Here is a 15,651-nt window from a genome sequence, read left to right as displayed (position 1 = left end):
CAGGACTACACTGAGACTGGTTCATAGAGGATCAGGACTACACTGAGACTGGTTCATATAGAGGATCAGGACTACACTGAGACTGGTTCAGAACCAGATAAAAGTTCTTCACTGTAACTTTAACCTCCGACATCAACAGAAACGCACAGTCACCAGTTTATTTATTTTTATTCTTTCAACACTTCTCAGAGCAGCAGACGGAGCGAAGAGGCAAACTTCAACAACAAAAACACAAGAAATGAAGACGGACACCAGATCCAGATGTTGGGAGCTCAGTCGATAGAACTGCATGCTGTCAGTTAGACTGATGCATATCTTTGGCTCTCTGATCATGAGACGAGGTGGTTCAAATGAGACTGACTTCCTGTTGGGTGTCTTCACTGTAGATGTGCTGGATCCCCCCCCCCCCCCCTCCGGGGTCTTGAGTAGATCTCGTGTCTTTAGAAGGAACCACACACCTGGACAAAGTCATGTGACCACGGAGCTCCTCGTCTGACGTGGATGTTGTTCACGCACAGCGGCTCCTCCCGCCTGAAACAGGAACACCATCACATGAAACTTAAATGGTAAACTTCTACGTATTATAACACAAATTAGTATTTTTCTTGATTTTAAAGACAACTATTTTTGTCATTTTATGCCTTTTCTGTTGATGAAAGACCAAAGAGACGGAGACATTGAGGGAGGGAGAGGATGACATGCAGGACTCAAACAGACATCTGACATTTCGTAGACTGGTGCCTCAAACTATAAAATAAACGCACAATATTTCATCGTTTGCTCATACCCAGTCGGAAACATCTTCTCTGTACTTTCAGCCATAACATAAAGGCCTAAACACGTCGAGAACAGTCTCTCATCTCCTAATCTTTCATCTCCTCTGCAGACACCGGCCTGGAAGCGGTTGCTGATTTACAGAATACAGAAGAATGAACTGCAGCAGACCAGCGGAGCACCGAGTGAGTCCACGTCTGGCTTCAGGCGTATCGTACCTGAGAGACGGGAACTCGGAGAGGCAGACGGACCTGACGTGGATTTCTGACTGTCTGTAGAACCGAGCTCCGGTGTTCTTCAGCTTGATGGAGTCGATCTCACACAGAGCGACCGGGTGAGACAACACCGTCCTGTACACCGTCGTGTCCGTCTGACTGCAACACACACACACACACACATGTCAATAATATGCAGGTATATATGCTCAACATGATATTATCCACCACAGTGGACAGTTGTTCCCGTCTGTGTTCAGAATGAATCAGGATACAACATCAGGATACAACATCAGGATACAACATCAACTCAAAGTTCTTTGTTTTGGTTTTTTTTAACAGGTATGAATACAAATCAGTGGTGGACGAAGTTCAGATCCTTTACTTCAGTAAAAGTAGAAATACCACGATCTAAAAATACTCCGTAGCAAGTCAAAGTTCAAAATTCAACTTTTTACAGACATTTCATCTGCAAAATGTATTTAAAGGATGAAAGAGAAAATAACTTCGTCTGCAGAATGGTTCCTTTCATGATGTTATATTGTTATAGAATATGAAATGATCCTGTTTTTCTTTTTCAATGATCCTCGTCTGAATAAATAGAGGTGCGATGTCACAGACGTGGTACCTACAGCCTGAGTCTCCGCTCGGTTCTCAGGTTCCCGGTCGTCAGCGTCACCTCCACCTCAGCGCTCTTATCCAGAGGAGAAACCTCCAGCTGCAGCAGGAAGTGACGAGCTGAGAGGGAAGCATGCGTTCAGTGCTGACCTACATCTACCTACCACACATAGAACGCTTCATAATACAATCACAACATATTGTAACGTTTCTGAACTCTGATCTTCAGCTACTACTTCATCAGAACGGTGGTTTTCTTGCTGAGCAGTTGAGGTTGAAGGACAGTTGTGCACTCACAGCAGAAAGGCGGTGAAGAAGTGGTGAGGAGAAACAGCTGCTGCTCTCTGGGAACCGGAGAGACGACGATCCCGCTGTTTGCTGATAAACCTGAGAAACACGCAGAGGTGTTCATCATGCCTCATTTGCATATTTAAACATAACATTTCAGAAAACGTGTAATACAAAATACAATCATCCCAATGTGAGTGATGAAGTTTCATGTTGATATCTATGAGTTCATGTTTTGACCCTATTCACCTGTCGAGTCTTCTAAATGTCTGTAATTTAATACTGAATAAATATGAACGAGCAGAAAATAACAGAATCGATGAATTGAAGCAGCTCTTGTTCGCTCACCTATGGTGGGACATGTCCCCTTGAAGACGTCGCAGTCCAAACAGCGTCCCTTTAGGAAGTCCTCATAGCTGGAGCACGGGATCCCCACCATCGCGCACGAGCCGTTGAGCGCGCTCATGTAGACGTGCAGCGCCCTCATGTGGTCGCATATCACATAACCGTACACTGGGAAGTAGACCAGAACTGACAACAAACAGAGACACTGAGGGGGCCAGCGGGCTGGACGCAGTTATACAGGAATAGTTATTAAAATGTGTACAACTGGGTTCAACCATTTACACATGTTGTTTTATTTATTAAATACAATTTTATTGTATTTCATTCATCAATTATTTTATTTTATTGTATTTCATTCATCAATTATTTTATTTTATTGTATTTCATTCATCAATTATTTTATTTTATTTTATTTCATTCATCAATTATTTTATTTTATTGTATTTCATTCATCAATTATTTTATTTTATTTTATTTCATTCATCAATTATTTTATTTTATTGTATTTCATTCATCAATTATTTTATTTTATTTTATTTCATTCATCAATTATTTTATTTTATTGTATTTCATTCATCAATTATTTTATTTTATTGTATTTCATTCATCAATTATTTTTATTTTATTGTATTACATTCATCAATTATTTTATTTTATTGTATTTCATTCATCAATTATTTTATTTTATTGTATTTCATTCATCAATTATTTTATTTTATTGTATTTCATTCATCAATTATTTTATTTTATTGTATTTCATTCATCAATTATTTTATTTTATTGTATTTCATTCATCAATTATTTTATTTTATTGTATTTCATTCATCAATTATTTTATTTTATTGTATTTCATTCATCAATTATTTTATTTGAACGACTTGAAGAAAAGGAAAGCAGGACACTACATTTGTTTCCAGGTTTGTTTTACAGTATTTCTGCAGAATTGAACAACAAACAGCTTCTCTGTTGCTCTTTGTTGTTAGTCAGCAGAATCAGACGTCCTCCTGGAGCAGTACTACAGTGTAGAAATACTCGACTGGTATGCTGTTGGATTATGATTATTGATGCATTCTTGTGTAAAGATGGAGTTCATTTTTATTATTTGTATACTGCTTGTATTCCTCCAGTTATCAACAAAGTAGTATCTTCATCTCTAATAATACATTTTAACATGATTAGATTTTGTTTTAATAATCTGCAAAGTAACTAAAGTTATGAATAAATGTAGTGCAGTAAAAATGACAATATGTCCCTCTGAGACGCGGTGGAGTAGAAGTAGAAAGTAGCAGAAAATGGAAAGCGTACCTTTAAACTGTGCAGAAGTACAGTACGAGAGTAAAAGTCCTCTCCGCGACGCGTCTAGTCGCTGAACTTACTTGAGGGGAACAAGGAGCGAGCACATCCAGTCTGGTCCTTTCCTCCGTTCAGGAAGAAGTCCACGTGACCCACAGGGATGGAAATCCCAAAATCTGCAGCAGAAAACCTCATGAATGTTGTTTTAGTTCACCGTATGCGATGCCTTCTTTTTGAGCCTCAGTGAAGCGTGTGTTGGTGTATTTCTCATTCAGTTGATCTTTTGTGCAAAAGCTTCTTTTGTAAACACACTAAACATGAATCAAGACAGTAAATCAGCATCATTTCAAGTCTTTTCGTGTATTTGAGTCAACGTGGTCTCACAGTCGGAGTCCGTGTGGATGGCGTCGACAAACAGAGCGTCGGAGGGGTCGAGCCGGTCGAAGGTGTCGGCTCCTTTAAACATCGGTCCAGCGGGGTCCAGAGCTGAGGACAAGGGAACGCCGAGAGGTTCAACAGCGTCGGGAATCATTGCTTAATGGCCGCTGAGATGCCTGAGATACGCCACTGGAACTTGTATTGTGGCCTTCCAGCAGCTTTAATGTTTTAACACGAAGAACGTCAGCAGCATTGTTTTTCAAAGGGTCTGGTGTTCTTCATGGTCACGTGAGGACATAAAGCTGCAGGATGCACGACAGCAGCAAGAGAAAGCGTTCAAACAAAAAGAACATGCAGATACACTGAGTGCATCAATTGACTCGTCGATTCAGACAGAAGAAGAAAGAATCCAAAGTGTTGAAATCACATTCAAATATGACGAAATATTCTCGAACAACACACATTTGTTGTACAAGAAGTTCTTGCTGGATGCTGAACTGATGTATCAAGTAAATTGTTTCCTCTAAATTCATATAATCTTCATGAGATTTAATCTTCATGAGATTTAATCTTCATGAGATTTAATCTTCATGAGATTTAATCTTCATGGATGTTTCGTTGAAGCTTCTCATCATATTAACTTTGCACCGGAATATATTTCTTAATATTGTACTTTACTTAAGTATTTCTATGTTCTGCTACTTCCTCCTTCTCCTCCACTCCACCTCAGAGGTACATGTTGTACTTTTTACTGTACTACATCTCAGAGGTACATATTGTACTTTATACTGTACTACATCTCAGAGGTACATATTGTACTTTATACTTCACTACATCTCAGAGGTACATGTTGTACTTTTTACTTCACTACATCTCAGAGGTACATGTTGTACTTTTTACTCTGCTACATCTCAGAGGTACATATTGTACTTTTTACTCTACCACATCTCAGAGGTACATGTTGTACTTTTTACTTCACTACATCTCAGAGGTACATGTTGTACTTTTTACTTCACTACATCTCAGAGGTACATGTTGTACTTTTTACTCTGCTACATCTCAGAGGTACATATTGTACTTTATACTCTACTACATCTCAGAGGTACATGTTGTACTTTTTACTCTGCTACATCTCAGAGGTACATATTGTACTTTATACTGTACTACATCTCAGAGGTACATGTTGTACTTTTTACTCTGCTACATCTCAGAGGTACATGTTGTACTTTTTACTCTACTACATCTCAGAGGTACATGTTGTACTTTTTACTCTACTACATCTCAGAGGTACATGTTGTACTTTTTACTCTGCTACATCTCAGAGGTACATGTTGTACTTTTTACTCTGCTACATCTCAGAGGTACATATTGTACTTTATACTGTACTACATCTCAGAGGTACATGTTGTACTTTTTACTCTGCTACATCTCAGAGGTACATGTTGTACTTTTTACTCTACTACATCTCAGAGGTACATGTTGTACTTTTTACTCTACTACATCTCAGAGGTACATACTGTACTTTTTACTCTACTACATCTCAGAGGTACATGTTGTACTTTTATATGTACAATATGTAAAAATCCTCCTCAAGCTAAATAATAACACAATTATTCTTATTTTAAAAATATTTCCTTCTCTTCAGATTCCAGTCGGCTCCTTTTTTATCTGCACTCGCATTCAAACTCCAGGCTCAGACAGAAAGACCGGATGCCAACGAGAGAACAGTGGCGCTTTGTGTCGGCTGCTGGTTCGTGGGGACGAGCGTCTCCGCACAGCTCCAGAGACGCTCTCCTCAAAGTGCCGTTGTCTCTTTGAAGAGCCCGGCTTATCGTCCAAGGTCTCACTGAGTCTCACTTCCCTGTCTGGCAGCAGAATAACAGCAGCTGCACTTTTCATTTCCCCATTTCATTTGTTCTCCAGCGTGGTTTTGTTATTTATCTTGTAAAGGAGGATTCTTTTTTTAATCTGAGGTGGAGCCGGACTGAGATCTTATCATCAAAATTTTCAATTACAGCATCTAAATTATTATTTTTTCTGTCATAAAAGCAGCGACGTGGAGGAGGTCCGGACTCACCCGTGATCCGTCCTATCTTCCCGTCAAACAGAGTCCCCACGAAGCCAGCGACGTGCGCCCCAAGACTGATCCCGATGAAGTGGAAGGACTCCAGTTTGCATCCATGTTGCTGTTGGACAAGACAGTCGCAGTCGTTGTGTTTTATGTCTTAAAGCTGCATTCTCTCTAGTGTCCACCAGGGGGCGACTCCTCTGGTTGTATAGAAGTCTATGAGAAAATGACTCTACTTCTCTCTTGATTTATTACCTCAGTAAACATTGTAAACATGAGTTTATGTCTCAATCTCTAGTTTCAAGTCTTCTTCAATACAGCATGATGTTCATTTAGTACATTATGGTCCATTTAGAGTCACACAGACCATAAAGCAGGGGATGCTTTAGGGCGGGGCTACACGCTGATTGACAGGTCTCGTATATACAGTGTCTCCATGTCACTCCTCCTCAGTCCAAATGTGGTCACTTCCTGTTCACTGGTTGAGAAGACGACATGGCGATGGGCGTATTCTAAGACAGTGTCAGCGAAAATCGCCAAACTCGTCCACTTCTTACAGTCTGTGGTTCAAAGTAGGAGCCTCCATGTTATTGTACTGTTGGCTATAGAAGTAGACGCAGCGTGTATCAAAATAAAATGAACTAAACCCCCAAAATAATGAAAATAGAAGCAGATTATGAATGTCAGTGTTTCCCTCACCTGCAGCTGGTTGATGAGGATCGAGATCTGCACAGCCACCTCCTTGTAGTCCTCCACCACCAGGTTGTAGGCGAAGGAGGCGCCGTAGACCCAGTCCACCGCCAACACGTTCACGTCCTGAGCCCTCAGCAGGGCGCGGGCCAGCTGCTTCACCCAGGACGGCTTCCTGCCCGTCACCCTGCGGGGGGATGCAGGGCCGCATGGAGGCAGAGGGAAGGAAGGATGGTGGAGAGTTTGTTGGTGAGTTTTTAATATATATTTAAACCAAATACCAATTATTTCCAAAGATCACAACAAACAATAAACAAAGCAACACTCAGAAGCTCTGCTGTGGACCGTGAGTGTGTGTGGTCTGATCAGATGTGACTGACATGTGACCAAACAACCATCGACTGTCATCAGATTCTCATCCACTGTCTCTAAATAATAATCATTATCATGTATTATATTATCATTGTTATACTAAGTTATTCTACTTCAAATCCGCCAGAAAAAGCACAAACAAAAACCTGAAATTATGTTGAGTAAATTAATCAGAACTTTATCGGGAAGTTGAGTTCATGTAATGCCCCAGTGCTCACAGTCAGAGGTTCATTGAGAAAAACGATATTTCAAGGGTTTTTAAGTGTGCTTAAGGGTTTTTAAGTGTGCTTATGGGTGTTTAAGGGTTTTTAAGTGTGCTTAAGGGTTTTTAAGGGTTTTTAACTGTGCTTAAGGGTGTTTAAGGGTTGCTGAGGGTGCCTAAGGGTTTTTAAGTGTGCTTAAGGGTTTTTAATGGTTTTTAAGGGTGTTTAAGGGTTTTTAAGGGTTTTTAAGTGTGCTTAAGGGGTTTTAATGGTTTTTAAGGGTGTTTAAGGGTTTTTAAGGGTCTTCTCCTCACCTGTACCCGTGGACGATCACCGTAGTCGGGCGGGACACGTTGAAGTAGGACGGCTGCTGCTGCTGCTGCTGCTGCTGCTGCTGCTGCTGCGTTTCCGAGAGAGACTCCTGGTTGAACATCTGTGCACAGTCCATGTTTCTCCTCGTCAGCAGCAGGTACTGAACCTGCAGCTTGAACCTCTGCTGCCGGTACTCCTGCCAGGTGGCGTTGTTGAGGTCGGCGCACTCATCGCCTCGCTGCCTCTCCTCCACACCTGCTCGATGAGAAGGACACGATGTCACACTGCAGGGTCTCATGTCATCACAGCAAACAGTGAAACATACAATGACAGCTGATACATTGTGTATTTGACACCAGACCACAACAGATACAAATTGTATTTAAAGGGATAATCTGAAAACTCTTCTTCCAATAAAAAAAACACATTTAAATATACATGTCAAATAAAAAGGTGACTGATAGATTAAGTCTCATGATGTCTAAGACATTTTCAAGTGTTCTTATTTATGATACTGATATTTATTCTAGTATCATTGTTTGATCGTCAACATATAAACCTTATTGTTTCATACCAGGAAAAACAATGTTTTCTAGATTATAAGATCCTGATTTCAGTGTATTTATTGAATGCAATGTTAAAATGTGTATTAAACACATACATTACTGCTGAAACTACAGAAATCATCCATTTGTGCATTAGTGAAGTGCTGTATTTTGGTAACACACCCAAGACCACCAGAATATTCTCCACAACAATAACTAATTGATGATAACTAACAATGGAAGTTTACTCTACCAAACGGCTGCTTCCAAATGAAGAGACAATGATGCAAGGCCAAGTTTCCTTTAAAGTTTAATGAATAAATAAAAATGTACAATGCGTACTATGCGGTTGTATTTCTACCAATAACCTTTAAAAGCACACGCAACATTTTGCAATATATTTCAGTGTACTCATGCAAGCTTTACAAAGCGTAATCCTTTTCTTGATTTACATATAAAACGTCTCCGTCATGATCTCCTTCACTTACCCACCACCAGCGACGTGAAGACAGTGAAGGCACAGAGCAGGACCGCTCTGTGTTCCCGAGCCATGTTCTCTGTTACCACAGCGGTGCACGGGGAGAGTCTCCGCGTGAGCGGTGATGGTGCTTAACGGCGCTCAGCGGCTCCGTTCAGCCGCAGACTGGCGGATGGAGATCAGCTCTTGGCTTGAGAAAGTCCCCGGCTCTGTGCACTGTTGCAAGTCTGGAACAACCGCTGGCATGAAGCAAAGCAGAAGTCCTCTAGAAGGTTTCACTTTCATACACGTGTCCTGTTGTTTGTGCTCTCCTTCTGCCAAATGTGCAACAAACACTCATTTGTTGACCCTCATCAGTTGCTCATTCTCTCTTTCCCCGGGAATTGTACACCGTTACTCCCCGCATCCCTTAGACGCCACAAGGGGAACGTAACAAACAGGAACGTCCTTTTGACTCATTTAATTGGTCAGTGGGTGTTCTTCTTATCAGACTGGCTTTGCACTGAACTGACAAGTGGTTGAAGCTCTATGCCTGGCAGTGAAGCCATGACCTCATTGGTATTCAATGGCTGTTTGTTAGAAATGCTGGACTCTAGCCCGTCTGCCCACTGGTTTGTGTGTGTGTGTGTGTGTGTGTGTGTGTCACAGAAAGTGAGGGGGAGGGGGGTCATCCTGTTGTGTCTGAGGGAAATCAATCATTTGCAGATTGATTATTCCACTTTCACAATATTCTGCTATATAATCAACGATCTGAGTGGAATCTTCCTGCTGAATTTTCGTAGCGGTTCTCCAAATTGTTCTTGTGAATACACAATAGGTTTGATTGGATCTTGCCTCTCGTTTTAAGGTAATAATTACACAACAAGAGATCTAATCCTTCCCAAGGAAAATGGGTCGAGGGTAAGTTTTGCATCACAAAGTGATTTGGGGCTTAATAGTAATGAAGAGCTCAGATAAAAACAAGAATCTGTAAATAGAAAGGTGCACGAAGTAGAATGCAGATCTCCGCCAGGTGTGTCTTCAACCGATCTTTATTCAAACTCAAAAACAAGCGGCGATGTATGCAGCCAATCGGCACGAAGATGCCGTGTAAGACACGTCCTACAATCTTGCCAAATACAAAAATGCATTTCACCAAACTGACCGCAAAGCAGCATCCACTACAGTCAATGGCAGCATCCACTACAGTCAATGGCAGCATCCACTAGTCAATGGCAGCATCCACTACAGTCAATGGCAGCATCCACTACAGTCAATGGCAGCATCCACTACAGTCAATGGCAGCATCCACTACAGTCAATGGCAGCATCCACTAGTCAATGGCAGCATCCACTACAGTCAATGGCAGCATCCACTACAGTCAATGGCAGCATCCACTACAGTCAATGGCAGCATCCACTACAGTCAATGGCAGCATCCACTAGTCAATGGCAGCATCCACTACAGTCAATGGCAGCATCCACTACAGTCAATGGCAGCATCCACTAGTCAATGGCAGCATCCACTACAGTCAATGGCAGCATCCACTACAGTCAATGGCAGCATCCACTAGTCAATGGCAGCATCCACTACAGCCAATGGCAGCATCCACTACAGTCAATGGCAGCATCCACTAGTCAATGGCAGCATCCACTACAGCCAATGGCAGCATCCACTACAGCCAATGGCAGCATCCACTACAGTCAATGGCAGCATCCACTACAGCCAATGGCAGCATCCACTACAGCCAATGGCAGCATCCACTACAGCCAATGGCAGCATCCACTACAGTCAATGGCAGCATCCACTACAGCCAATGGCAGCATCCACTACAGTCAATAGCAGCATCCACTACAGCCAATGGCAGCATCCACTACAGCCAATGGCAGCATCCACTACAGTCAATGGCAGCATCCACTACAGCCAATGGCAGCATCCACTACAGCCAATGGCAGCATCCACTACAGTCAATGGCAGCATCCACTACAGCCAATGGCAGCATCCACTACAGTCAATAGCAGCATCCACTACAGCCAATGGCAGCATCCACTACAGCCAATGGCAGCATCCACTACAGTCAATAGCAGCATCCACTACAGTCAATGGCAGCATCCACTACAGTCAATGGCATCATCCACTACAGTCAATGTCAGCATCCACTACAGCCAATGGCAGCATCTACTACAGTCAATGGCAGCATCCACTACAGCCAATGGCAGCATCCACTACAGCCAATGGCAGCATCTACTACAGTCAATGGCAATATAAAACAAGCAATAAAAAAGGTGTTTTGAGAACCGCGAGTTCTTGAGCATGCAGCCGTTACTGGCCGACCAAAATATTATGCAGTTTGCTGCAGCAGAGTGAGAGAAGTCGCTGTGTACAGACACTCATTCAGTCGCCCACGCACGCATGCGACCAATTGCATGATTCACCGGTCGAAGTTTACTCTTCCAAAAGTCTGTTTGCTTCCAACTTCAAAGGAAAATGATGCAAGTTTCCCTTGAACTTAAATGAGTTGATGAATTCATAAATCAAGTACAAATGAAAATGTACAATGTTTTTTTTCTCACCATAAACTTTAATAGTGCACACAATATATTGCAATACAGTGAAGGGACAACAGGTGACGTTGACACGAGTCAACGATACAAGATGTAAAATTGTTTTTGAACTTTTAGTGTGTTCGGAGTCCAACCCTCCTCTTCCTCACAACATTGAACATCGCTTACTGTACCATTAACCTTCAATCGTAGAAAGTGAATGCTTATCCTCAAATAAACCATATAGTTGGAGGAATATGGTGACTCCTAGTGGTAATATCAGACAAACTAAATAACATGTCTTAAACTTATTAGAATAATTAGAAAGATGTTACAACAGCATAGAAATAGTAAATGGTGCCTCTAAAGAAACATTGACAGTGATGATCGCCATGTTTTTGGTTGTGTGCTTCACATACACTTCCACTAAAACTTTCTTCTTACTGTCGCCGAAGGACACGGGTCTTATCCAATGACTTAAAACACAAGCGTGCACAAACCGATAATGTATAAAGGAATTATTTTGCTCTTATTCTCTCCCTCTCCTTCGGCAGCTCTGACGCGAGCCACTCGGTGGTGCGTTTGCGGGCCTCCTCCCAGGTGTGTCTGGGGGCGTATCCCAGGTCCCGCTTGGCCTTCTGATAGGAGAAGCTGAACGGCGTGTTCAACATGGTGACGAGCTGCCGGTTCAGCGGCGGGACGATGCGTACCAGAGGCCGGACCATCGTGCACAGCATCTCCATGAGGAAGCAGGCCGTGTAGAGGAGCCAGAGCGGATACATCAGCTTCTCCTGAATGTTGAAGCCCAGAGGTGCCATCACGACGTGGTTGAAGTCCGAGTAGCTCACAAGCGGCGTGTCGTCGGAAATGAAGTAAAACTTTCCTCCGATGGCGTTTCTCTTTTGTGGATCTTTGAGGCTGCGTGCCGCTTGGAGGTGGCCCGAGGCCACGTTGCCCACATACACGGGATTCACCCGGGCTTCTGGCTGAGACATGCGAAACAGAACGTCTTTGTTTCGTATCCCGTCGCCCATGTGGCCCAGCAGGAAGCGGCAGCCCTCCCCGTAGATGTACATCGGTCTGAGGGCGCACGTGGCCAGTCGGCCTCCGTTCTGGAGCAGCTCGCCGTGGGCCTCCAGGGTCCTCCGCTCAGCCTCCTTTTTGGTCTTGCTGTAGGCGAACTTCAGAGCGCACTCGTACACCGTGTCCTCGCTGCCGTTGATGATGGGTTCACCTCTTGGGTTTGGTCCCATCACCTCGATGGTGCTGGTGAAGATGAAGGACACCACGTTCTCCTGGATACAAGCCTCCAGAAGCAGCTGCGTTCCTGCAAAGCAAAGATGCTCCAGAGTTTATATGAGTTCAAAGAGATCCGAATCCCTAGAGGAGGACAAACACGTCTTCTTTTCACACCAATAAGAACGTAAACAATTAAATCAGAGAAGCTGCACTTTATTTCATTGTAGGAATGTCTAAGTGTTCGTGAAGACTTAGTTGCAATCACAATTGTTCTGATTGTTTCTTTATATATTGTGAATAAAAAGTCAGTGAACATGTAAAATAAATAAATAAATAAATAAATACATCTGTAGAAGAAAAAGAAGTGTGAGTGACTGAAGTTGAAGCACTAAAAGAAGTTGAAGTGGCTGTTACAGTCAAAGATATGAGTTCTATGAGTATATATATATATATATATATATGAGTTTAAGTCTAAGTGTGAATTGTGAATAAAGTTGAAACAGAAGCTCGAGAAAATGGTTGAAAAAGTCAGTTTACGTTAAAACTGCTTCAACAGCAATGTCGCCGGGAAAACATGTCGGCATTATACGTTGCTGCAAACAACATTATTGTTATTTTTTTGCGTTTGGTTACAGGAAGTGACGCAGTTTATTGAGTGACCGTTATCGAAAGTTTCACGTTATAAAGACGAGGGAAGCAAGAAAGTCCATAAAGAGAACACAAGACTTTCACTCAGCAGACAGCTGCTCGTTTCCTGTGTGAAACCAAAAGTCAACATTAACTTCACACCAGTTTACTTTAAAGTTAGCAATGAAAATGTCATTTTAAGTGTAAGCGCTTAAAGCAGCTCAGTCCCTCGATAAAGTAGTCAGTTGAAGTGTAACAGCTTCAATTGTAATTAAAGCAGTTTGAACAAATCAATAGAAACTTAAGCACAGAAAGTCAGTTGAAGTGTAAACATTTAAAAGTTCTGCTTTATCAGTTAAAGTGTAAGTTCTGAAACAAGTTAATGGCCGTTGAAATATGAGCAGTGAAAGCAGCTGAAGTGTCAAAGTAAGCAATGAAAGCACTTGAAGTCGCACTTAAAGCAGCTGAAGTCTTCCTTGAAGTGTAATCAATGAAAAAGTAGTTTTTTGAAGTGTAACAGCGGCTGAAGTGATAATTAAAGTAAAGAAAGTTGTTTGAAACGTTAATAGAAGCACTAAAGTCACTTGAAGTGAGAAGAGTTCCGCTTCATCTTTCAGCGCGTTAAAGCGACGGCCTCACCTTTGACGTTGACCCCGTGTATCTCGCTGTACTCCACTGAGTCCTTCACGTCGATGATGGCTGCGATGTGGAAGACCATCGATGCTCCTCGACAGCTTTTCCTCACGAATTCGCCGTCTCTGATGTCGCCCTCGTAAACAGTCAACTGTGTGTCGCCTCGACAGTCTGACACGCAGCAAATCAACAAGAAACTCTCATCAACCAGCACAATATAACGTTGGGTTATTTGTTTTTTTATACAGTATTCACTTGTCTTTTATCCTCAACCCTTGTGCATCACTAGGGACATTTTTGCCTGTTATATTTGTTTGACTGTTATTGCATATTATTGCATATATTATTGCACATTTTGTTGAGGGTGTGATGTTTTTTTCTTCCTCGAGTTTTGGGAGTTCAGCTCCTTTAATAAGTCTATAATAAACTGTAGCCTGAATACGAAGACCAACCAAGACCTTAAAGGACAAAAATGACCCATTGAAACCCATTAAAACTGACATCACAATTGTATATTTTACACTCTTCCACCAGTTTGGGGCAAAAACATGCAATTCTCCTGATGTCCACTAGGGGCATCGCTGCTGTACTGTGGAGCAATGCATCAAAAATCAATATGATTGCTAATCATTGATATATCCCAGACAATGAAAAAACAACTAGCATTTGATGTATAGACAAATAAGTATGTTGTTGTGCAGAAGTCAAAAAAGCAGAATAATATGAATATATAAATGGCAGTTTTCATTCCACCATTAACATGTTGGTCCTCTGAAGCACATCAGAGCTAATTATTTTAAGGGTTAAATCTTTGTAAAATAAATATATAAAAATAATCTATTTCAGCCCAAGACTTATTATATTTGATTAAATTAAGTTTACATTTAAAAAATGACAAATCAAACTACTGGTATTACAAAGTGTTCTCATTTGATCAGTGCTAGTTTTCACTACAGCCCCATAATATTAAGAGTGAATACTACATTTCTACTTATACTTTACTATCAATGTTTAAATGATAGAAACTGCACTTCGTGTCATGGCACAAATGACTGAAGTTGAAAATATTTAAAGAAAGAAAGAGTTATTTGCAATCAAAATTGTTCTGCTTGATCTGTTTCTATATATATTGTGAATAAAATGTCGGTGAACACAAAATGAAAAAGACAGATTTTTACCCTCCAGAGACTCTAAAAGTTGTGGCTGTACTTGTTTGTCCAGCAGTCGAATCTCAGCCGCTTGCTCTTCCTCCAGCAGCAGCCTCACCAGCCTCTTCCCCAGGAATCCACCGGCTCCCGTCACCACACACACTTCACCCCTCAGAGACATCGCAGCTTAATTCTCTCTTTATACGAGAACCAACTAAATCACGTAGCTTCCAATGGACCTCTTGAAGATGCTTCTCAAAAGAAAAACAACTTTTGTGTTTTTGGATGTTGTGGGTTGTGTTTGTCGGAGAACGACGGCTGCTCCTGTCCTCTCAGCCTCAGCCCTTTCACTATTTGTAAACCCAGAAAGTTTACCAGAAAAAAACGAATGATTTGCCTCAAGGCAGTGTGAAAAAAAGGGGAAGGGCTCGGCTGCAGCTCTGTGATGCTCTTTGGAGCTAGAAAAAAGAAAATTGGGGGCTGGAATGTTTTATACACCAAGGACAACTGCTGTCGGAAGTTGTATTCCATCATCTAAGTGGGAATAGCTCTGCATGTGACCAAGAGAGAAAAACACGCGGATCAATGGGATATTTTTGAAGATGACTTCTACTGTTATTAAATGAATGAGTCCCCAAGATGAACAGATGAAAGAAGTGTTGCGATATTTTAAGTAAAAGTAACATGTCAATACATGTAAAAGTCCTGCATTCAAATGTGTTAAGTATTGACAGAAAAAAGGTACTTTAAGTACCAAAAGTATAAGAAGTCTCTTTGGCCGTCACCATTCTGGTTTTTGGCCGTCGCCATCTTGGTTTTTGGCCGTCGCCATATTGGTTTTTGGCCGTCGCCATCTTGGTTTCAACAGCAATGTCTCTTTGTTGCTTAAGATAATCCACAAAC

The 15,651-nt window shown here is 41.7% G+C and overlaps 2 protein-coding genes across 3 annotated transcripts; both read right to left on the bottom strand.

Annotated features, from left to right (window-relative positions):
• Window positions 1–404: 404 nt before the first annotated feature.
• Window positions 405–8,989, bottom strand: pla1a (phospholipase A1 member A). 2 transcript variants are annotated; one of them, XM_079277351.1, is made up of 11 exons: window positions 8,590–8,989; window positions 7,559–7,811; window positions 6,679–6,856; window positions 5,989–6,097; window positions 3,918–4,019; window positions 3,617–3,709; window positions 2,244–2,426; window positions 1,905–1,994; window positions 1,622–1,727; window positions 993–1,148; window positions 405–531 (listed from the first exon to the last, which is right to left on the bottom strand). In XM_079277351.1, the coding sequence occupies exons 1-11, from the start codon at window positions 8,651–8,653 to the stop codon at window positions 441–443; spliced, it is 1,425 nt and encodes a 474-aa protein (XP_079133477.1). In that variant the 5' UTR covers window positions 8,654–8,989; the 3' UTR covers window positions 405–440. The 2 variants fall into 2 exon arrangements, with proteins under 2 accessions (XP_079133477.1, XP_079133478.1); XM_079277352.1 differs by having other exon boundaries at window positions 2,244–2,408.
• A 2,272-nt stretch (window positions 8,990–11,261) lies between these two features.
• hsd3b1 (hydroxy-delta-5-steroid dehydrogenase, 3 beta- and steroid delta-isomerase 1) lies at window positions 11,262–14,929 on the bottom strand (the record flags this gene model as incomplete). Its single annotated transcript, XM_079277740.1, has 3 exons — window positions 11,262–12,428; window positions 13,607–13,771; window positions 14,779–14,929. The coding sequence occupies 3 exons, from the start codon at window positions 14,927–14,929 to the stop codon at window positions 11,620–11,622; spliced, it is 1,125 nt and encodes a 374-aa protein (XP_079133866.1). The 3' UTR covers window positions 11,262–11,619.
• Window positions 14,930–15,651: the final 722 nt, after the last annotated feature.

This window comes from Melanostigma gelatinosum, assembly GCF_949748355.1.
Source record: "Melanostigma gelatinosum genome assembly, chromosome: 10".
Classification (NCBI taxonomy): domain Eukaryota; kingdom Metazoa; phylum Chordata; class Actinopteri; order Perciformes; family Zoarcidae; genus Melanostigma; species Melanostigma gelatinosum.
This window is presented reverse-complemented; position numbering and strand designations above follow the sequence as displayed.